Source organism: Drosophila obscura, unplaced genomic scaffold (assembly GCF_018151105.1).
Source record: "Drosophila obscura isolate BZ-5 IFL unplaced genomic scaffold, ASM1815110v1 contig_192, whole genome shotgun sequence".
Taxonomy (NCBI): Eukaryota; Metazoa; Arthropoda; class Insecta; order Diptera; family Drosophilidae; genus Drosophila; species Drosophila obscura.
In genome coordinates this window covers 3583610-3607592 of record NW_024542781.1, presented here as the reverse complement: position 1 = coordinate 3607592, position 23983 = coordinate 3583610, and the positions used below count along the sequence as shown (strand labels likewise).

The window sequence follows — 23983 nt, the reverse complement described above, 5'->3', positions numbered from 1 at the left end:
CGCAGGGCAGCACAGGAACCACAGTTGTGACCACAGTTCGGTATCGTGATTGTGCAAAGAGCAAATGTTGGGGGGGGGTTGACAATTACATGACAATTGGCATGGATACTCTCGGATAATTGTCACTTGACAATTACCATGATCAGATTGTTCGGGGGATGCGCAAACTAATTAATTCTAATCGTATATCTATGTACATAATTAAATTGTATTACCTATGTTAACTAGTGTTAGTCCTAACTTTAGCCAGAGAACCCACAAAATCTATCTCATCACTTCATTGATCTAATCAGTCATAGCTAGACAACACAACGATTCAGATATTCTGATAAAAGTTCTTTGTATAATTGATTGCGTTTATTTATGTGTACTTATAATCTAGTATATATTAATGACAATGGTATAACCCAAATGATTTATAGACATTTTGTAAGAATGATTTTGTCATTGGCGTGTGAATGCACTTGAGTGTTAGTACGAATAAATGATTATCTCGACTTTATGAATCTCTCCGGTGGACAAAACTATTGAATTTTTGTAACTTATCATAGTAAATATAATTATATGTAAGTTAGCCTGTAATCCATTGTAGTCTTTCAAACTAAACAATAAATCGATCGGTAAAAAGAACCCATTTTAACATTTAATCAGACCACTATCTAACAAACAGTGGCGCCAGAAATCTATTACCCGTACCCAAAAAAAGTTAAGGAGTTAATTAGTTGTGGTAAAAGTGGATGTGTGTGCAACGCAGAGAAGGAAACGTTTCCGACCCAATAAAGTGTAACGTTTCACCTGCCTACCCACGAACACAAATATATATAAATTATACCAGGCTAGTTGTTGGTCCGGCTTCTGCTCGTCGGCTATTAGGGGTGATGATCTTTCCCCCCTCATGCCATGCCCCTACCTTGGCCATTCCAAGCCGCCTTCATTAAAGATGGAATGGCCCCTTTCGCCTAGAGATGCCTGCATGGGGAGAGTGCTAGCTAAGGCAAAACAAAAACAGATTAAAACATTATAAAATATATTCTAAATTTTATAAAATTGAACATACCGACATACTTGAGCTACAATGTAATGCACGAGAAATAAATGGTATTAAATGGACTAAAAATGAATAAATACGAACAAATAATAAATAAATATGAATAAATTCGAATTGATATGACTAAATATTTAAGCGCGAAGATCGCTGCTAGGAAAGCCAGTCTCTGCTTGGAAATTAATCGAATTTTTCGGAAATGTGATCGTTCGCTTGCAAGAAGTGCTACGCATAAACTTTGATGGCAGAGGATGGGCTGGCGCATAATTAACTAAGTCCGCGTATAAATACATATCTGCTTGTTTTGTCCGTTGTACAAAAATGACGACTTATGTGGCCGTAAAAGCACTCACCCTTATCAGGAATCCATCGAAGAAAGCGCTTTCACCGACCTATTGCAGCATCTTTAAAGGAGAAAGGGGAGAGAGGAAAAACACCGGGATGGAAACAAAATGTTCTAAGCGCGCATTCCCTGACCTCTCTTTCATTGCTCACTGCACAAACACTTCCTTATCTTGCTGTGACACAAACGTAATAGTTAAAAAATAAAAAAAATAAAAATTTTGTGGGCATCTGGTATGCCTCTGGCGACTCGCCGTCCTGATCCACAAGGGGGTCTCTCCCGATTCCCTCGCTCCCAATAGCGAAGGGTCGCCGACGCAGCTGTCTCACTGCACGGTTCACGGGCACTAACTAGCCATCCTCTAAGCACTAGCTCTGCCTGCTAGAATTTCAGCTGATCACCCCTTTTCCCTTGCCCAATAAGCTGCTACTTGCGAGCGCTGCTGGTATTAAGCGTACAGTAAGGCGCAAGGGAGATATAAGAAATGGGCTCGTCCGAGCTTTTGCGCGTATTAGCTGCCGCCTATCTGGGTGATGGAGCGGGACTCCTCTGTTGAGCTTCTCCTTGACTGCGGGAGCGATCCGCCAACTCAGTATCCAACTGAAGGGCACCTCTTTGCGGCGTCCCGGCAGTGGCGTAGCTACGTACGTGCAAGACGGTGCGGCCCCCAAGCTCATGGGCCCAGACTCTGACCAAAAAATCTCTCACTCCTCACTTCTGTTTGAAATGCAAGCATGAATTCGACTTATATAATTAAGCGTCGTTTAAAGATTATCATCATTCTATGGAAACGGCGGTAACGTTCCAAACGGTAAAATATGATTTTCGGAGGGTTTATCAACCAATTTCAGATGAGCCTTTTCTTCATTAATTAATATGCACCCATAAAAAACAAAAAAAAAATTTAAAAAAACGAGAAGGAACGTGTGAGTCGCTTCTTTGGACGCGACTTTACTTTTATACTAGTATACAGTCGGTATATAAATTTGTGAGCTTATGATGATGGTGTTCCAATAGGATGGGTCTAATAGGATGGGTTTAGCAATATGATGGGCTTCTGCTTTCAATAATAAAGACGACTGCTCTCCTTTTCGTGCAAAGAATTACTGAAGTTTTTATTTCATCTTTTCCCTACCTATAGGGCTGAAAGGTTAGTATATAATGTACATAAAGTGTACATACTATTTTGACACCGGAGACTGCTGGCTCAGCTCCTCGCCGGATGTTGATTCGAATGTGTTTACATTCGAATCTCTGCTGTTGTGGCGGAATGTGCTGTCGCGGACGATCTCCGGGTTGAACGACATCGGTTGAACGACGTCTAATTGATGCACCAACATATACACAAAAAAATAGAGGTCACACAATATAATTTTCTATCGACTTTTCCTGAGTTTTTAAAGTAAAAATTTCGTTAAAAATACCGCAAAAAAATCATCATTTTTGCATTTCAATGCTTTATAATTCCCAGACGGCAAGCTTAAATCACAAAGTGTTTGGGCTTAACTTCTAGCTGTTTTAATTATCTTTTACAACCAGACGTAAGGTACTAGAGTTACGTGAAAAAAGAAGCGCTACCTCTGAAAAAAGCTTTAAAAAATACCAGATTTAAAAAATTCTTCAAAAAAAATTCTGCCCTAGAAAAAACCATAATTCTTTTAAAAATTTTTAAGTCCAATATCTATCAGAAAAAGTTGGTTTGGATCCTTGAGGACAAAAAAGAGTTGGATTTTGTCGAGTAGTGTTATCGTCCTTTGTGGTGGTGGAAGGGGGCGGGGCGAAATTTTGAAATACACTTGTAGCAGTGCGTTAGTCTGGAAACAAAATTTGGTTGCTCTAGCTCTTATAGTCTCTGAGATCTAGGCGTTCATCAAGACAGACAGACAGACATAGAATCGGCTATTGATGCTGATTAAGAATATATATATTTAATGGGTCGGAAACGTTTCCTTCTCTGCGTTACACACATCCACTTTAACCACAAATATAATATACCCCTTAAATCTTTTTCAGTACGGCTGTAACAATTTAATTTATCGGAAAAAGTCGGTTCTCTTCGAAGCGTAAATAAAAAGTTAAATTTTGTCGAGTATTGTATTGTATTGTCGAAAAGTAAGGCAAGATAAAGATTGTAATTTTGTTAAATGTACAATAAAGTTTTTTGAACACATACATTTTCAAATAAATAATTCGATTTTCCTCATGACCTAATACAAAAATGATTAATACATAAAGCTCACACAAAACCCTCTTAATGATAAAGTATCTGACTTTAGGTTGGGCCCCAATTTTTTTTTGCACCGGGGCCCCTTCTTTCTAGCTACGCCACTGCGTCCCCTCTGCCCAGCGATAGATAACGGGCGCCAAGATCTGCACGAAGCGATGGAATTAGGCGTTGTCGCCCTCAAACTTTAATTATCCATTCTCACCAATTCAACGCCTCTTCCCAAAATTCAACTTCTCCCTTCTGGACTTTTTCACTACCAATTTGCACTTTACTCGTATGTATACGCGTATTATAAAAAAAAGCGAGTTTTTCTACTCCGCAAAACTGCACTAACTGGGGGACCAAAAGCAAGAGATCGAGCTAGACGCTTCCGTTTAAGCGCCAACCTCGTGGAATAGGAAAGGTTAAAAAACATGGCGAACACGGAGGCCACACTAAACGAGTTAAGAGAGCAACTGCAGAAACTTCAAATAGCAAACGCACAGCCAACAGCTGCAAATTCTCAAAACTTAGCTCAAATCATCATTCCCAAATTCAACAAATCCAATCCGACACTTTGGTTCGCGCATATAGAGCGCCTCCTTAGTTTGCACAATGTGGTGCGCGACGACCACAAGTTTGACCTGGTGTCAATACAACTGGAGGAAGATGCAGCCCGTGCAATCGAAGATCTCATTACTCGGCCACCTACTGATAACAAGTACGATGCAATGAAGCGTCGGCTGCTCGAAACTTTCGGCGAATCAGAAGATTCGAAAATGAGACGACCCCTCCGGGGTGGCGACATGACTGGGAAGAAGCCGTCGGAGATCTTGACTCACTTGCGTCGTTTAGCACCTGCTAGTGGATGCGAAGCCGTAATACGAAACCTTTTCTTCACTGAGTTGCCTTCGTCGATTCGTCCACTCATTTCGGTTTGGGAGGAGAATGACCTGGACAAGCTGGCAAAGATTGCCAAGATGCTCGAAAATAGCCCTATCGACTCCATAGGTGTTATGTCGACTCAACCCAAGCCCGCTGAGCAAAGGCAGCACAGCGTGGAGGCGGTAAGTAGCAACAATCAAAATTTAAAAGACGTTGCTGCTGCTCTGCATATTCTAACGCAGAAGGTGGAGAAGCTACAACACGACATGCACGCCGCCAAGAAGCCCAAGGTTTCTCAGCCAGTAAATGGCACGAGCGCAGACAATGATGTCAACAATGCAACCCTTTGCTACTACCACATCACGTTCGGTGATCGCGCATGCAAGTGCCGCCCAGATTGCCGATTTTGTCAACAGTTAAACTTAAGCTGCTACCGCTAACTCAGCTGGTTGGCGGTAGTATCTCAACGACCAGCGACAAGTCATCCAGGAATCAGGATCACCGACTGCACATCCAAGATCAAAACACTAGTCGGACCTTTCTCATCGATTCCCGATCGGTGGTGTTAGCTATACGCTGCGCCATGGCTCAACGCAAACTTAGCGAAAGTAAACAGGAATGGTATGCCGCGAACCAGACTATTATACGAACCTTTGGACATCAGGACCTGGAACTCGACCTGGGCCTGGATCGTTCCTTCAAATGGTCATTTGTCGTCGCTGATGTACAATCGGCAATAATTGGCGCTGACTTCCTAGCACAGTTCCATTTGCTCGTTGACATCAAGAAACAACGTCTTACCAACAACAAGCATATCCGTAATCTCGCAGGATTTTGCTTCGCCAAATAACGATAAAACGGAGCAAGGCGAGCACCTACACATCGACAACATGAACTCATCCGATTCACCTTCAGTTCGCCACTACATAACAACAACGGGAGCACCCGTAGCAGATCGGAGCGAAACTATTTGTGGCTAAAGCACAGATACATCAACTTATCGACAACAAAATCTGCAGATACTCCAAAAGTCCATGGGCCAGCTCGTTGCACATGGTAGCAAAAAGCAGTGGTGGATGGCGGGCTTGCGGCGACTATCGCAAGCTTAATGCCATCACCGTTCCAGATCGTTACCCGATTCCCCCCATTCACGATTTTGCCGACCGACTATATGGAAAAAGCGTTTTCACTACACTAGACCTCGAACGAGAATACTATCAAATACCGATGGCCCCAGAGGACATCGAAAAAACAACAGTATGCACACCGTTCGGGCTAATTGAATTCGTAAAAATGCCATTTGGACTGAAAAATGCGACACAAACGACCCAGCGTTTCATGGATCAGATCTTCCAAGCGGTTGAATGCGTCTTTTGCTACATTGACGACATTCTCATAATGTCCACTTCAGTGGAAGAGCATAGACAACACGTGGATAGGATTTTACAAATCTTGGTATAGTTAACTATTACCGTCGCTGCATACCTCATGCGTCAGAGATCCAGGCGCCACTCAACGACTTGACAGGCAACATGAAGAAAAACGACAAACGACCTGTGCAGTGGACGCCAAGCTCGATTAAAGCATTCGACAATTGCAAAAATAGCATAGCTAACGCCGCAACCCTCGCTCATCCCAGTCTTAATGCAGACCTAAGTCTCACTTGTGACGCCTCCGACACAGCCATTGGAGCAGTACTTGAACAAAATACGAAAGGGAAATGGCAGCCTCTCGGTTTCTTCTCCAAAAAACTCAGCGCTACTGAAAGAAGGTAAAGCACTTATGATAGAGAGGAAACCGAGCTGTCTGAGATTTTAAATGGCGACACATCTTTAAATCTACAAGCGATTCCAGTCGACGATGATTGTCATATGGGAACAGGAACAGCTCGACCATATATTCCCCAGTCCTTGCGATCCCATGTATTTTCAAACGTACACGGACTGTCGCACCCAAGTGGCAGGTCAACTCTCAGACAAATCTCTCGAAAGTACGTGTGGCCGTCAATGCGCAAAAATGTTCTGGAGTGGTCAAGGAACTGCCTCCCGTGCCAACGAGCCAAAATTCATAAGCACAACGCTGTGATCCCGGAAAAGATCACCGTTCCCGATGGAAGGTTTGATCACATACATCTAGACATTGTCGTGATGCCCTTGGTTGACGGATACAGATATTGCCTGAAAATGATCGACCGCTTTTCTCGCTGGCCAGAGGCTGTGCCATTAAAGGATATGACTGCAGAGACCATTTGTGAGGCACTATGTTCGCGCTGGATTTTACGTTTTGGCTGCCCATTGACTATTACAACCGATCAAGGAGGTCAATTCGAGTCGGCACTTTTCAAATCACTGGCCACTGGCCAACCCCCAGGCAAATGGCATGATCGAGCGTTGGCACAGGTCCATGAAAGGTCCATGAAAGGTCCATGAAAGGATGTGCTGGGCCTCCGCATATGCTTCAAGCTGCATTAAGACATCAGCAGCAGAAATGTTATATGGTTGTATTCTACGCCTTCCAAACGAATACTTTTACGACCTGGACGCGCCTTCGAACCCAGTCGACTTTGCCAGTCAGTTCCGGAAAAGAATGCAGGTGGTGAAGCCAACTCCAACTTCGCATCACAGCACACATAAACTCTTCCTGCTTAAAAACATTCAAAATTGCTCACATGTCTTCGTCCGAACTGATGCGGTGAAACAACCCTTGGAGCCGCCGTACACGGGACCATACCCGATTATATCCAAGTCATCCGACCGGGTTTTCCTGATTCGGATTAATGGAAAGGAGACAGTAATTTCAATCGACAGGCTTAAGCCTGCATTTATAGCAAACGACGAGACCAGCCCTACGGAAGATCAGCAGTCGAATATGCCGCCACGAACAAATGCAAAGAAAAATGAAACCTAAAGATTGGGCACTTTTCTAGGGGGAGTACTGTGGCAGCCCGGATCGCGGCCCTCTGGCAGGGCCAGCAACAACCTCGAGACGAAATGGCAGCTCCAGCAACGGACTCTCAACAAGTCAGCAGCTTCAGCAACTACGACGACATGCGACAAGACATTGTAATCAAAGATTAAGAAATAAAGAGTTATAGTAAACGACCGATAGAGCGTACATTGGCCAAGTCGCCAAAACTCTAGATGCTGCTACATGCATGTACTACATATGCATGTGTGTATTGTTTATATGATTTCCTTGTCCTCCATGTAACGTTTTGCATTTTGGGCTACTGCATTAAAATAAGTTCCCTAGCTATAATAGTCTCTATATCAACACGCGGCTTTTGATTGAAGATCAAGGATGTATTTACCGATATTTTATGAGTTCAGACACGCTTTCTTCTGTCTGCTAAATAAATTTACACGAATTTAGTATGCCCTATATTCTTTGAGTAGTTCTTTCCAGTCGTACTTTGTATAACCGACTCCACCAAAAAGATTAAATTACACCCGATCGTTCGTTTATTTCCCGAATTGTTTTTATAATTATGCATTATAATTTAAGCGAGAAAAAAATGTATCAAAAAACGTTTGCATCCGATTGCATTCATAAGAACTTCTTGTATAGGGTATCAATACAACAAATGAAGTTTCTAAGTATTAGGTCTGTTATACGTAAAATCAAGTTAATTAAGGGGAATGCATGGTCGCAGTGCTGTTGCCTTCAAGCTGTCGCAGCGATAGTACGCTAGTGCCTCACTGGTAGATAAATATTTTAGCAGTTTTACTAAGAAGCGCGAACAGTTCGGACCTATCGGCTCCGAATATTTGTATTTATTTTTTGTCACGGAATTACTGTTGATAAGGGCGAGGCGAGGGCATGTTAAACACTAAATACCAACTAATTCCGACTGACGAGCATTTGCCCAAGGAGAAGAGCTCTGCAACATGGATAGTGAAGTTAGCCCTAATATTTGTGGGGCTCTTTACTCTTGCTTTCTACACTTGGAGTCCCGTATTAGTTCAACCAGAGCCCTGTACGTTCACTACTCCAAGAGCGAATGAGGCGTTAGCAAAGTGGGAAGCGAATTGTACAACCTCTGTCTTTGAACAGTCTACCACCGAAAACGAACACTCAACCACGACCAATGAACAGTCAACCACGAACTTAGTCTTGGGACAGCAATTGACAGCAAGGACCACCAAAGCATCAAAGTCCGAGGAAAAAAACAATAGATTCTTTGTGAATACGCCTCAGTGTCAAATGCCCTATCCAAACCCCTTCTCCAGAAATATTTTAAATGTGTACCACAGGAAACGCTATGTAGTGTGTGATAAGAGACCGGACATGCTGAAAGTCAACTACAATGAAAAAGAACTGCACATGAACAATGCCAATTTAACATGTTGCTACAAGCAGATCTTGAGAGCAGGAGTTCGGACAGAAGCTGACTCTCAGTACAAGTAAGTGCTAAAGGTATACTCAGAATTATGCATCCAAAGAAGGCAAACATAGATCATTATTTGTGCAGGCTGCTTCCATGCGTTACGTTCCCCCAGGATTTTGTGGTACCCAACCACGTGGAGGCAGTGATCACTGAATGTCGTCGGCCAAACAGTTCAAAAGTCCTGCAAGAGGATGGTTTTAGTTTTGTGCATCCACGAAAGCCAGACCCAGACCCCACGCCTTCATCGCCTGCTGATGGAGGTGCGGAGAGAAGGCCCAGCGTCCTGCTCTGGGGCATAGACTCGCTTTCACGCATGAACTTTGAGCTAACCATGCCATTGACGTTCAAGTATTTCCGGAAACAGCCGTGGTACGAGCTGCAGGGTTATAACAAGGTTGTTAAGCGTTGTATATCATGCTCGTAGATTCGTTCCTTAATGGATGGCTTCTGTTTCTGCAGATGGGTGACAATACCTTTCCCAATCTGATGGCCGTCCTCACGGGCTTCAACCAAACCCGATCATATTCTAAGTGCCGACCAACCGCAGTGGGTGGGCTGGATGCCTGTCCCATGATCTGGAAGAGCTTCAGGGCGAAAGGCTACGCGACCGCCTATGCGGAGGACTGGAGTAGTAAATCGACATTCGATTATCTGAAGATGGGTTTTCGCACGCCTCCCACGGATGTGTATGGACGCCCGATGATCCTGGCCCTGGAGAAGGAACTGACGAAGAGGGTTATAAAGAACATACCATACTGCTTGGGCCGAAGGTCTGCCGCTGAGTACATCTACGACATGGCCGAGCAGTTTACAGAGGTTCACAAGGATCGTAAGTTCTTTGGCATGTTTTGGACCAACTCTTTCAGCCACAACGACTTTTCCATGCCCTCCGCCATGGATGCCAGAATGGTCAAGTATATGCGCACACTCGACCACAACGGGATCATGAACAACACCATTGTCATCTTCTTCAGCGATCATGGCAGTCGATTCGGGGTGCTGCGCAAGTTAGACAGCGGTTTTCTAGAGGAGCGGCTGCCGGTTATTTACATGCGTATCCCCAAATGGATCCGAGACAAGTATCCGGAGTTCTTGCACAGCTTGAAGGCAAACAAGAACCGGCTGACTTCGCCCTACGACATTCATGCCACACTCAAGCACATCTTGGAACTGGACACACCCGCGGAACAGTTGCCACGACCCGAGGGGTGTCCCACCTGTCACAGCGTCTTCGAGGCGGTGTCCTTGTCCAGAAACTGTTCCCTCGCAGGCATCGACGACCATTGGTGCGGTTGTGTCGGCTTCACGGTTCCCGCTACAGATCCAATGGCCAGGACGATAGCTGAGCAGATAGTGGAGGCCATAAACAAATTTCTGACTGGCCTGAAAGGCACGCAAAAGTGTCAAACTCTGAAACTTGCCAAAATATCGTCCCTTCACAGGAAGGGTAATTCAAATATCTATCTGGTAGGGCTATCCATTTCCCCCGGCGGTGGTTTCCTTGAGGCCTCTGCCCAGTGGAACCCCAAGACCGAAAGAATCTCCACTACGGTGAGCAGCATCAGTCGGCTGGACTCCTATGCGACACAGTCGCAGTGCGTTCGTGTGAAGGAAGCAAAGAAGTTTTGTGTCTGCAAAAAATAATCGGGTTCGATCAGCACCGGGCAACCGCAGGAGCACAGCACCAAAGGAACCACAGTTCTGTATCTGTTCGGCATCTCGTGGCCATTGTTCCGGTCTCTCAGGGCAGAGCTGCCTCTGTCTATCGTTAGAGACGATCTCCTGGTGAATGGTTTGGTATCTGCCAACTGTTTCCGCAACTAATTTCGGTATCGTGATTGTGCAAAGAGCAAATTAGTTGACAATTAGATGACAATTGGCTTGGATACTCTCGGATAATTGTCATTTGACAATTACCATGATCAGATTGTTCGGGGGATGCGCAAACTAATTAATTCTAATCGTATTTCAATGTACATAATTAAATTGTATTACCTATGTTAACTAGTGTTAGTCCTAACTTTAGCCAGAGAACCCACAAAATCTATCTGATCACTTCATTGATCTAATCAGTCATAGCTAGACAACACAACGATTCAGATATTCTGATAAAAGTTCTTTGTATAATTGATTGCGTTTATTTATGTGTACTTATAATCTAGTATATATTAATGACAATGGTATAACCCAAATGATTTATAGACATTTTGTAAGAATGATTTTGTCATTGGCGTGTGAATGCACTTGAGTGTTAGTACGAATAAATGATTATCTCGACTTTATGAATCTCTCCGGTGGACAAAACTATTGAATTTTTGTAACTTATCATAGTAAATATAATTATATGTAAGTTAGCCTGTAATCCATTGTAGTCTTTCAAACTAAACAATAAATCGATCGGTAAAAAGAACCCATAAGGGACATTTTAACATTTAATCAGACCACTATCTAACAAACATAGTGTGACGGCACTTCGGCCGGGGTATGCTCGCCGCGCCGGGGTTCACAGAAATCTATTACACCCGTACTCAAAAAAGAGTTAAGGAGTTAATTAGATTTGTGGTAAAAGTGGATGTGTGCAACGCAGAGAAGGAAACGTTTCCGACCCAATAAAGTGTAACGTTTCACCTGCCTACCCACGAACACAAATATATATAAATTATACCAGGCTAGTTGTTGGTCCGGCTTCTGCTCGTCGGCTATTAGGGGTGATGATCTTTCCCCCCTCATGCCATGCCCCTACCTTGGCCATTCCAAGCCGCCTTCATTAAAGATGGAATGGCCCCTTTCGCCTAGAGATGCCTGCATGGGGAGAGTGCTAGCTAAGGCAAAACAAAAACAGATTAAAACATTATAAAATATATTCTAAATTTTATAAAATTGAACATACCGACATACTTGAGCTACAATGTAATGCACGAGAAATAAATGGTATTAAATGGACTAAAAATTAATAAATACGAACCAATAATAAATAAATATGAATAAATTCGAATTGATATGAATAAATATTTAAGCGCGAAGATCGATGTTAGGAAAGCCAGTCTCTGCTTGGCAATTAATCGAATTTTTCGGAAATGTGATCGTTCGCTTGCAAGAAGTGCTACGCATAAACTTTGATGGCAGAGGATGGGCTGGCGCATAGTTAACTAAGTCCGAGTATAAATACATATCTGCTTGTTTTGTCCGTTGTACAAAAATGACGACTTATGTGGCCGGAAAAGCACTCACCCTTATCAGGAATCCATCGAAGAAAGCGCTTTCACCGACGTATTGCTGCATCTTTAAAGGAGAAAGGGGAGAGAGGAAAAACACCGGGATGGAAACAAAATGTTCTAAGCGCGCATTCCCTGACCTCTCTTTCATTGCTCACTGCACAAACACTTCCTTATCTTGCTGTGACACAAACGTAATAGTTAAAAAATAAAAAAAATAAAAATTTTGTGGGCATCTGGTATGCCTCTGGCGACTCGCCGTCCTGATCCACAAAGGGGTCTCTCCCGATTCCCTCGCTCCCAATAGCGAAGGGTCGCCGACGCAACTGTCTCACTGCACGGTTCACGGGCACTAACTAGCCATCCTCTAAGCACTAGCCCTGCCTGCTAGAATTTCTGCTGATCACCCCTTTTCCCTTGCCCAATAAGCTGCTACTTGCGAGCGCTGCTGGTATTTAGCGTACAGTAAGGCGCAAGGGAGATAAAAGAAATGGGCTCGTCCGAGCTTTTGCGCGTATTAGCTGCCGCCTATCTGGGTGATGGAGCGGGACTCCTCTGTTGAGCTTCTCCTTGACTGCGGGAGCGATCCGCCAACTCAGTATCCAACTGAAGGGCACCTCTTTGATTTTCTATGATTTTCGGAGGGTTTATCAACCAATTTCAGATGAGCCTTTTCTTCATTAATTAATATGCACCCATAAACAACAAAAAATAAATTTAAAAAAACGAGAAGGAACGTGTGAGTCGCTTCTTTGGACGCGACTTTACTTTTATACTAGTATACAGTCGGTATATAAATTTGTGAGCTTATGATGATGATGTTCCAATACCATAGGTCTAATAGGATGGGTTTCAGCAATATGATGGGCTTCTGCTTTCAATAATAAAGACGACTGCTCTGCTTTTCGTTCAAAGAATTACTGAAGTTTTTATTTCATCTTTTCCCTACTTATAGGGCTGAAAGCTTAGTATATAATGTACATAAAGTGTACAAACTGTTTCGACACCGGAGACTGCTGGCTCAGCTCCTCGCCGGATGTTGATTCGAATGTGTTTACATTCGAATCTCTGCTGTTGTGGCGGAATGTGCTGTCGCGGACGATCTCCGGGTTGAACGACATCGGTTGAACAATACCTTAAACGACGCCAAATTAACGCACCTATACACAAAAAAATAGAGGACACAAGATATAATTTTTTTTCGACTTTTCCTGAGTTTTTAAAGTCAAAATTTCGTAAAAAATACCGCACAAAAATCATAATTTTTGCATTTCAATGCTTTATATTTCCCAGACGGTAAGCTGTAATCACAAAGTGTTTGGGCTTAACTTCTAGCTGTTTTAATTACCTTTTCAAAATAGCAAAGTTCTTTACAACCAGACGTAAGATACTAAAGTTATGTGAAAAAAACTATCGCTACCTCTGAAAAAAGCTTAAAAAAAAAATACCAGTTTTCAAAAATTTTTCAAAAAAAAGTTCTGCCATAGAAAAAAAAAAAATATCATCAAACCATTTCTAAGCCCCAAATCTTTAATAAAAAGTTGGTTTTGTTCCTTGAGGAAAAATCGTGTTGACTAGTGTAATTGATCAAAAAACAAACTCAACGAAATTTTAATTTTGACCTATACTTTTTTTTGTATTAATATAAAGTTTTTATAAAAACATTTTATAATATTTTGAAATAAAAAAAAATTCTTTTTTTTTTAACTTATTTTTAAAAGTTTTTAAGATAAAAAATAAAACTTTAAAATTTATTTAAATACTCCGCGGATTTATATTCCAAAATACAAAAATATTTTTAAAAATGTTACTCATTTATTTTTTGAGTTATTAATTATTGCCTGCCAGATTGGCAGAATCGACCACTGTGCGAAGCGATGGAATTAGGCGTTGTCGCCCTCAAACTTTAATTATCCATTCTCACCAATTCAACGCCTCTTCCCAAAATTCAACTTCACCTTCTGGACTTTTTCACTACCAATTTGCACTTTACTCGTACATATGTATGTATACGCGTATTATAAAATTATATCCGACACTTTGGTTCGCGCATATAGAGCGCCTCCTTAGTTTGCACAATGTGGTGCGCGACGACCACAAGTTTGACCTGGTGTCAATACAACTGGAGGAAGATGCAGCCCGTGCAATCGAAGATCTCATTACTCGGCCACCTACTGATAACAAGTACGATGCAATGAAGCGTCGGCTGCTCGAAACTTTCGGCGAATCAGAAGATTCGAAAATGAGACGACTCCTCCGGGGTGGCGACATGACTGGGAAGAAGCCGTCGGAGATCTTGACTCACTTGCGTCGTTTAGCACCTGCTAGTGGATGCGAAGCTGTAATACGAAACCTTTTCTTCACTGAGTTGCCTTCGTCGATTCGTCCACTCATTTCGGTTTGGGAGGAGAATGACCTGGACAAGCTGGCAAAGATTGCCAAGATGCTCGAAAATAGCGCTATCGACTCCATAGGTGTTATGTCGACTCAACCCAAGCCCGCTGAGCAAAGGCAGCACAGCGTGGAGGCGGTAAGTAGCAACAATCAAAATTTAAAAGACGTTGCTGCTGCTCTGCATATTCTAACGCAGAAGGTGGATAAGCTACAACACGACATGCACGCCGCCAAGAAGCCCAAGGTTTCTCAGCCAGTAAATGGCACGAGCGCAGACAATGACGTCAACAATGCAACCCTTTGCTACTACCACATCACGTTCGGTGATCGCGCATGCAAGTGCCGCCCAGATTGCCGATTTTGTCAACAGTTAAACTTAAGCTGCTACCGCTAACTCAGCTGGTTGGCGGTAGTATCTCAACGACCAGCGACAAGTCATCCAGGAATCAGGATCACCGACTGCACATCCAAGATCAAAACACTAGTCGGACCTTTCTCATCGATTCCGGATCGGTGGTGTTAGTTATTCGCTGCGCCATGGCTCAACGCAAACTTAGCGAAAGTAAACAGGAATGGTATGCCGCGAACCAGACTATTATACGAACCTTTGGACATCAGGACCTGGAACTCGACCTGGGCCTGGATCGTTCCTTCAAATGGTCATTTGTCGTCGCTGATGTACAATCGGCAATAATTGGCGCTGACTTCCTAGCACAGTTCCAGTTGCTCTTTGACATCAAGAAACAACGTCTTACCAAAGACAATATAAGTATAAGATGCGTAACGCCATACGAAATTTCTGCACACGAATTTTTGAGGCTGGCTCTAGAGCTGGCTCCAGGCTCTCTTGAAATTTTTTAGAGAGAGAGAGCGCTCTAGAGCCAGCCGCTCTCTTGTATGCATACAGCATACGAAGGCACACGAAGTTGGTTCTTTGCCGTTGCGACAGCCGAGCCGAGTCGTCGCGACGACTGCATGTGTGCACATGCATACGTTTTTTACAGCGCTGTCGAAATATACCCTTCACTTTATAAGTGTAAGTTAATTTTGCAAGACGCTTACCACCCCAATATTAAAAAACTGTTATATTGTATATGTATATCCCTCCAACGATAATTTATTTTAAGATGGTATATTCGATAATGATGATCGGATATTCATATATAAAAATACATAATATATTTAATACATGAAATTCCATGAATCACATTGGAATAATTGCCATTAGGGTATTCAGGATGCGACGTATTCAACGCCGGTATATAATTTCGTTTCTCAACTCATAAAAAGGTTTCCGTCTCGAAAATCGTCCGCTTAGCACAAGTACGCACACATACGCACTTGCTGTTCTGTGTGTACTCACACATGCAAGCGGATTCTATTTTTAGATTCGTACGCTCTCAAATTTGTGCGAGCGAGATGGCGCGAATTTCGTCGCTGGCAGAAAAATTGTCTTGCATATGGCAATTGAAATGTATGAGCGTTACGCATCTTATACTTATATTGTCTTTGGTCTTACCAACAACAAGCATATCCGTAATCTCGCAGGATTTTGCTTCGCCAAATAACGATAAAACGGAGCAAGGCGAGCACCTACACATCGACAACATGAACTCATCCGATTCACCTTCAGTTCGCCACTACATAACAACAACTGGAGCACCCGTAGCAGATCGGAGAGACTCTATCTGTGGCTAAAGCACAGATACATCAACTTATCGACAACAAAATCTGCAGATACTCCAAAAGTCCATGGGCCAGCTCGTTGAACATGGTAGCAAAAAGCAGTGGTGGATGGCGGGCTTGCGGCGACTATCGCAAGCTTAATGCCATCACCGTTCCAGATCGTTACCCGATTCCCCCCATTCACGATTTTGCCGACCGACTATATGGAAAAAGCGTTTTCACTACACTAGACCTCGAACGAGCATACTATCAAATACCGATGGCCCCAGAGGACAGAGATGGCAGCTCCAGCAACGGACTCTCAACAAGTTAGCAGCTTCAGCAACTACGACGACATGCGACAAGACATTGTAATCAAAGATTACGAAATAAAGAGTTATAGTAAACGACCGATAGAGCGTACATTGGCCAAGTCGCCAAAACTCTAGATGCTGCTACATGCTTTACATGTTCATAGTATGTACTACATATGAATGTGTGTATTGTTTATATGATTTCCTTGTCCTCCATGCATTTTGGGCTCCTGCATTAAAATAAGTTCCCTAGCTATAATAGTCTCTATATCAACACGCGGCTTTTGATTGCAGATCAAGGATGTATTTACCGATATTTTATGAGTTCAGACACGCTTTCTTCTGTCTGCTAAATATATTTACACGAATTTAATATGCCCTATATTCTTTGAGTAGTTCTTTCCAGTCGTACTTTGTATAACCGACTCCACCAAAAAAGATTAAATTACACCCGATCGTTCGTTTATTTCCCGAATTGTTTTTATAATTATGCATTATAATTTAAGCGAGAAAAAAATGTATCAAAAAACGTTTGCATCCGATTGCATTCATCAGAACTTCTTGTATAGGGTATCAATACAACAAATGCAGTTCCTAAGTATTAGGTCTGTTATACGTAAAATCAAGTTTTGATGCACTAAGTACTAAGTTATAAGCATTCAACACCTGCGAACTATACTGATCAAGAATACGTACATATGTATGTACAGGTACATACTTATGAGTGTATGTATGTTTATATTTTTGCTTATTATCTAAATTAAGATCTGGTGTAAAAATTAGCATATTCCCAAACAAATTCCATTGTGATTGACTCAGACTTAATAGTTTGCCAGAACGTTCCGCTTGGGTAGAAATTGCATCTAGGTAAGTATCGTTTTGAGCTTTGAATATGGTGACGATCCTTAATGTTGTGGAGTGCGATTTATTATATACTGTATAGAGAGAGGGGAATGCATGGTCGCAGTGCTGTTGCCTTCAAGCTGTCGCAGCGATAGTACGCTAGTGCCTCACTGGTAGATAAATATTTTAGCAGTTTTACTAAGAAGCGCGAACACCGCGGACCTATCGGCTCCGAATATTTGTATTTATTTTTTTGTCACGGAATTACTGTTGATAAGGGCGAGGCGAGGGCATGTTAAACACTAAATACCAACTAATTCCGACTGACGAGCATTTGCCCAAGGAGAAGAGCTCTGCAACATGGATAGTGAAGTTAGCCCTAATATTTGTGGGGCTCTTTACTCTTGCTTTCTACACTTGGAGTCCCGTATTAGTTCAACCAGAGCCCTGTACGTTCACTACTCCAAGAGCGAATGAGGCGTTAGCAAAGTGGGAAGCGAATTGTACAACCTCTGTCTTTGAACAGTCTACCACCGAAAACGAACACTCAACCACGACCAATGAACAGTCAACCACGAACTTAGTCTTGGGACAGCAATTGACAGCAAGGACCACCAAAGCATCAAAGTCCGAGGAAAAAAACAATAGATTCTTTGTGAATACGCCTCAGTGTCAAATGCCCTATCCAAACCCCTTCTCCAGAAATATTTTAAATGTGTACCACAGGAAACGCTATGTAGTGTGTGATAAGAGACCGGACATGCTGAAAGTCAACTACAATGAAAAAGATCGGACCTACGAACTGCACATGAACAATGCCAATTTAACATGTTGCTACAAGCAGATCTTGAGAGCAGGAGTTCGGACAGAAGCTGACTCTCAGTACAAGTAAGTGCTAAAGGTATACTCAGAATTATGCATCCAAAGAAGGCAAACATAGATCATTATTTGTGCAGGCTGCTTCCATGCGTTACGTTCCCCCAGGATTTTGTGGTACCCAACCACGTGGAGGCAGTGATCACTGAATGTCGTCGGCCAAACAGTTCAAAAGTCCTGCAAGAGGATGGTTTTAGTTTTGTGCATCCACGAAAGCCAGACCCAGACCCCACGCCTTCATCGCCTGCTGATGGAGGTGCGGAGAGAAGGCCCAGCGTCCTGCTCTGGGGCATAGACTCGCTTTCACGCATGAACTTTGAGCTAACCATGCCATTGACGTTCAAGTATTTCCGGAAACAGCCGTGGTACGAGCTGCAGGGTTATAACAAGGTTGTTAAGCGTTGTATATCATGCTCGTAGATTCGTTCATTAATGGATGGCTTCTGTTTCTGCAGATGGGCGACAATACCTTTCCCAATCTGATGGCCGTCCTCACGGGGTTCAACCAAACCCGATCATATTCTAAGTGCCGACCAACCGCAGTGGGTGGGCTGGATGCCTGTCCCATGATCTGGAAGAGCTTCAGGGCGAAAGGCTACGCGACCGCCTATGCCGAGGACTGGAGTAGTATATCGACATTCGATTATCTGAAGATGGGTTTTCGCACGCCTCCCACGGATGTGTATGGACGCCCGATGATCCTGGCCCTGGAGAAGGAACTAACGAAGAGGGTTATAAAGAACGTACCATACTGCTTGGGCCGAAGGTCTGCCGCTGAGTACATCTACGACATGGCCGAGCAGTTTACAGAGGTTCACAAGGATCGTAAGTTCTTTGGCATGTTTTGGACCAACTCTTTCAGCCACAACGACTTTTCCATGCCCTCCGCCATGGATGCCAGAATGGTCAAGTATATGCGCACACTCGACCACAACGGGATCATGAACAACACCATTGTCATCTTCTTCAGCGATCATGGCAGTCGATTCGGGGTGCTGCGCAAGTTAGACAGCGGTTTTCTAGAGGAGCGGCTGCCGGTTATTTACATGCGTATCCCCAAATGGATCCGAGACAAGTATCCGGAGTTCTTGCACAGCTTGAAGGCAAACAAGAACCGGCTGACTTCGCCCTACGACATTCATGCCACACTCAAGCACATCTTGGAACTGGACACACCCGCGGAACAGTTGCCACGACCCGAGGGGTGTCCCACCTGTCACAGCGTCTTCGAGGCGGTGTCCTTGTCCAGAAACTGTTCCCTCGCAGGCATCGACGACCATTGGTGCGGTTGTGTCGGCTTCACGGTTCCCGCTACAGATCCAATGGCCAGGACGATAGCTGAGCAGATAGTGGAGGCCATAAACAAATTTCTGACTGGCCTGAAAGGCACGCAAAAGTGTCAAACTCTGAAACTTGCCAAAATATCGTCCCTTCACAGGAAAGGTAATTCAAATACCTATCTGGTAGGGCTATCCATTTCCCCCGGCGATGGTTTCCTCGAGGCCTCTGCCCAGTGGAACCCCAAGACCGAAACAATCTCCACTACGGTAAGCAGCATTAGTCGGCTGGACTCCTATGCGACACAGTCGCAGTGCGTTCGTGCGGAGGAAGCAAAGAAGTTTTGTGTCTGCAAAAAATAATCGGGTTCGATCAGCACCGGGCAACCGCAGGAGCACAGCACAAAAGGAACCACAGTTCTGTATCTGTTCGGCATCTCGTGGCCATTGTTCCGGTCTCTCAGGGCAGAGCTGCCTCTGTCTATCGTTAGAGACGATCTCCTGGTGAATGGTTTGGTATCTGCCAACTGTTTCCGCAACTAATTTCGGTATCGTGATTGTGCAAAGAGCAAATTAGTTGACAATTACATGACAATTGGCTTGGATACTCTCGGATAATTGTCACTTGACAATTACCATGATCAGATTGTTCGGGGGATGCGCAAACTAATTAATTCTAATCGTATATCTATGTACATACTTAAATTGTATTACTTATGTTAACTAGTGTTAGTCCTAACTTTAGCCAGAGAACCCACAAAATCTATCTGATCACTTCATTGATCTAATCAGTCATAGCTAGACAACACAACGATTCAGATATTCTGATAAAAGTTCTTTGTATAATTGGTTGCTTTTATTTATGTGTACTTATAATCTAGAATATATTAATGACAATGGTATAACCCAAATGATTTATAGACATTTTGTAAGACGTGTGAATGCACTTTAGTTATAGTACGAATAAATGATTATCTGGACTTTAGGAATCTCTCCGGAGGACAAAACTATTGAATTTTTGCCACTTATCGTAGTAAATATAACTATGTGTAAGTTGAGCCTGTAAGCTATTGTAGTCTTTCGAACTAAACAATAAATCGATCGGTAAAAAGAACCCATAAGAGACATTTTAACATTTAATCAGACCACTATCTAACAAACATAGAAAGTAGGAAGCATCTTCCTAGTGTAGCTTCCCATATGCTAACTATCCAATGGTAATCTGAAATTAATATTGTAAGTGATACTTTCGGAGCCCTCGGGCCGCAAAACTCGTTTCGCGATTGCAACTGTTGTGAAAACAAATTTACGAGTCAATCAAAACATACACGCATCAGAATATATCAGGCTCAACTTGTTTTCCCATCGACAAGGGAATGGATGTCGATGGGATGGAAAGACAAGAAAACATGGCAGCCGGATGAGTTGATTAAGGCCAGGGTGAATGTTCTTCCCTGCGATAAGCACCACCCAAATCAAACCTCAAATGATAACCACAAAAAAATAAAAATTAAACTTGACAACCGAAGCATGGATACTCTATATATAAAAGGGGTTAGCTAAAGAGTGAGGAACGTGCATCATGTATCAGTGTAATCACGGATTCCTGGCAATTATTCATACTACGAGTATATATGATAAACATATGTTTTTTTAATGGGTATTTTAGATTTGTGATAAAAGTGGATGTGTGTAACGCAGAGAAGGAAACGTTTCTTGAACGTCCATCTGTCCGTCCGTCCGTCCCGATGAGCGCCTAGTTCTCAGAGACTATAAGAGCTAGAGTAACCAAATTTTATTTTCAGACTCATATGATATCATACTGCTACAAGAGTATTTCAAAATTTACAATTTCTTAAAATTCTACATAAATCATAAGCTAAAAAATGTATATACTGACTGAGTACGGGTATAAAAGTAGAGTCGCGTCCACAGAAGCGCCTTAAACGGTTTTTCTCGTTGACATAGGTATTAGGCGTTTTTTTTTAACAGCTCATCAAGGGATATTTATGAAGGGATACTGAGAGTATTAGTTTGCTAGCCAAATAATAATGTTTTCCTGTATGGATAAAACTTGTGTTGCAGCCGAAATACTGTACCCTTTGGTTAGGGTATAAATATATTAACAATGAACAGAAGCTGAAACACAATTTAATTTGTTCAAACATTTGATAGGGCCTAACTCGCTGATAAGGGTAATAATAATTATAATCGGTGGCAAGGCCACTGGGTTGCTACCTGGATTGCGGAAGAGGATGACGAGAACGAGGGCAACGCCTATTAAACGCCTCGTTGCTTTCAAATGAGATTGGTATTGGCCTGACTCGTCCTGGCGCGTCCATGGCAGTGGCCTCACGGTAGAGGGAGACAGCCATAGTGCTGTTTGTACCGGGGAAGTGTCTGTTCGGCAAATGGCGGCGATGCCTGGGAGTGGGCTGTCCTTAAATAGCGCTAGGATGCGCACCTAACTCAACAGTAGCAATTCGACCAGCCGAGCAGCAGGATCGCCAGGATGAGTGAATTTAGCATCGATTACATATTGAACCGCGCCGGCGACAGATACATCGGCACCAATGCCTCAGTCGGAGTCCTGCAACGACTCCGCGCCAGCATTCCCTTTCATCCGTACGCCCATCCCGGACACAAGGAGCAGCGCGCCTCGCCCCCAGCTGTAGTAGCTCTGGAGGAGGGACAGCTCCCCATGTACGACTGGTTGCAGTACACCCGCTACCATCCACCCAAGCTGCCACGTGCCCTGCGGCAGAGTGGACCCGCCAAACGCACGCCCGGACGCCTGCCCCGGATCCCCTTCACTCCCGCCCAGCTCCAGGCACTGGAGACGGCTTACAAGGAGTCGAACTATCTGAGCGCAGAGGATGCCAACAAGCTGGCAGAGTCCCTGGAGCTGACCAACACCCGCGTGAAGATCTGGTTCCAGAATCGACGCGCCCGAGAACGACGCGAAAAACGCGACAAGGATGAGAGCTGCGACTCCACCTTCTCCTCGAATGCCTCCAGTCCGGAACCGGATATGATTGTCATTGTTTGACGGCAGACATGAGATATGATGGAGCTGGAGTTGGATCCCATAGCTCACATTTTGGCTGTTAATGGTGTACCTTGTGATGGGTTCCCATACTTGGGAACGAATGCACTCATTTTTTTAATTGAAACTCTTTGTTGTACAAATAAATCTAAGTACGATTAGATATTCATTTAAGCATAGACAATAACTATTTATAATTTAGAAATAAATTAAATAACATTCAAATTACTTTTTCGAGAGTTTTTTCACTTTCCAATTTGATATCGCAGTAGCGGGAAGTACTGGGCACTAAAACAAAGAGGGATATATGATATGGGCAATATGCAAAACTTTTGTATTTGTATTTTCCATCCTAGCATATAAATACTTATAAATTAAGGCACTAGTCACAACAATTCTAATAGTTATTAACATTTACAAATTCATATATTATACATTATATTTTACATTCTACTTATACAATATTTTTTCTTCCGTCTATAAGTTCCTGTCTAAAATATTCTATAACCAGCTGTTCCTGGAGAGCTATTTCAAATATGTAGCTATCAGATGCTGATAATCAGAAGAACGATCGATCTGCAAGGATATCTGAAGTGTCGTTTTTCGGAAGTTAAGCTTTGTGATTAAATATAAATAAATAAATTTTTAAGCAAAAAAAATGAATGAAACTAGAAAAAAATTCATATTTTTCATTGAACTAAATCTATTAATAGAATCTTTCATTTACCATCTATTCTAGAAGCCTGCAACATGTTAATGTATTAAAAAAGTGATTACATTGGACTCATTTTGATTAAATATAAAGCTTTACAGATATTTGGGATTTAAATATTTAATTTTGAGTGACATTTAAGCAATAATAAAAGATTTATCGTATTCTCAGCCCATGAGGTATACCAGAAACCGATCAAAATCGAAAGTTTGCACTTAGGATGTCTGCTTGTTGTCCCATAATAATCTCTAACTTTAATTTTTAAATTTGTATCTGCATAGGAAATTCAGTCAATTATATATGTACAGTTCTCCCCACATGTGAACCTTCATCTCATATCAGTTTCACCTGATGCAAATCCAATTTGGATAAAGTAATTCAATATTTCATATCGGAAACTGGTTGACTTTGTTCATTTTGCTCCCATTACATCAAACAAGACCGCCCCACACGCAGATACTGGCAGAGTTGTGTGGCCAAAAATCGAACCCATATGGGAAAATATTTGGAAATTTTGAATGAAAATAAGGAAGTTCGCGTGCCGGAAAAACAGCAAACGCTGAGATGGAGTCGTGAATGGGAATGGAGGAGGGGAGGGCTGGCTAAGCCGATTTCGTAATTGTTGCTGTTGTTTTCTATGGTCAAGAATAATTTGTTTTTCCGCAACCTTTGTTTGCAAACATACAAAAATATCAGATTACAAAGCGGCAGTTCCTCCGGAGAAGAAGAGGAACCCATTTTCCGTTTGGTGAGTGGGGGGATACACTTTTCCAAG

At 42.8% G+C, this 23983-nt stretch overlaps 4 protein-coding genes across 4 annotated transcripts; all 4 read left to right on the top strand.

The window, feature by feature from the left end:
• The first annotated feature begins 4028 nt into the window (after positions 1-4028).
• On the top strand, positions 4029-5329 carry LOC121404263. The gene is made up of 3 exons (XM_041593601.1): positions 4029-4661; positions 4722-4781; positions 4925-5329. The coding sequence occupies exons 1-3, from the start codon at positions 4029-4031 to the stop codon at positions 5327-5329; spliced, it is 1098 nt and encodes a 365-aa protein (XP_041449535.1).
• Positions 5330-8211: 2882 nt separating this feature from the next.
• LOC111065514 lies at positions 8212-10728 on the top strand. Its single transcript, XM_022353734.2, has 3 exons — positions 8212-8882; positions 8951-9260; positions 9326-10728. The coding sequence occupies exons 1-3, from the start codon at positions 8299-8301 to the stop codon at positions 10508-10510; spliced, it is 2079 nt and encodes a 692-aa protein (XP_022209426.2). The 5' UTR covers positions 8212-8298; the 3' UTR covers positions 10511-10728.
• A 6804-nt stretch (positions 10729-17532) lies between these two features.
• Positions 17533-20119, top strand: LOC111065541. The gene is made up of 3 exons (XM_022353767.2): positions 17533-18185; positions 18254-18563; positions 18629-20119. The coding sequence occupies exons 1-3, from the start codon at positions 17590-17592 to the stop codon at positions 19811-19813; spliced, it is 2091 nt and encodes a 696-aa protein (XP_022209459.2). The 5' UTR covers positions 17533-17589; the 3' UTR covers positions 19814-20119.
• A 1843-nt stretch (positions 20120-21962) lies between these two features.
• Positions 21963-22499, top strand: LOC111065638 (homeobox protein MSX-1). Its single transcript, XM_022353894.2, has one exon. The coding sequence runs from the start codon at positions 21963-21965 to the stop codon at positions 22497-22499; it is 537 nt and encodes a 178-aa protein (XP_022209586.2).
• Positions 22500-23983: the final 1484 nt, after the last annotated feature.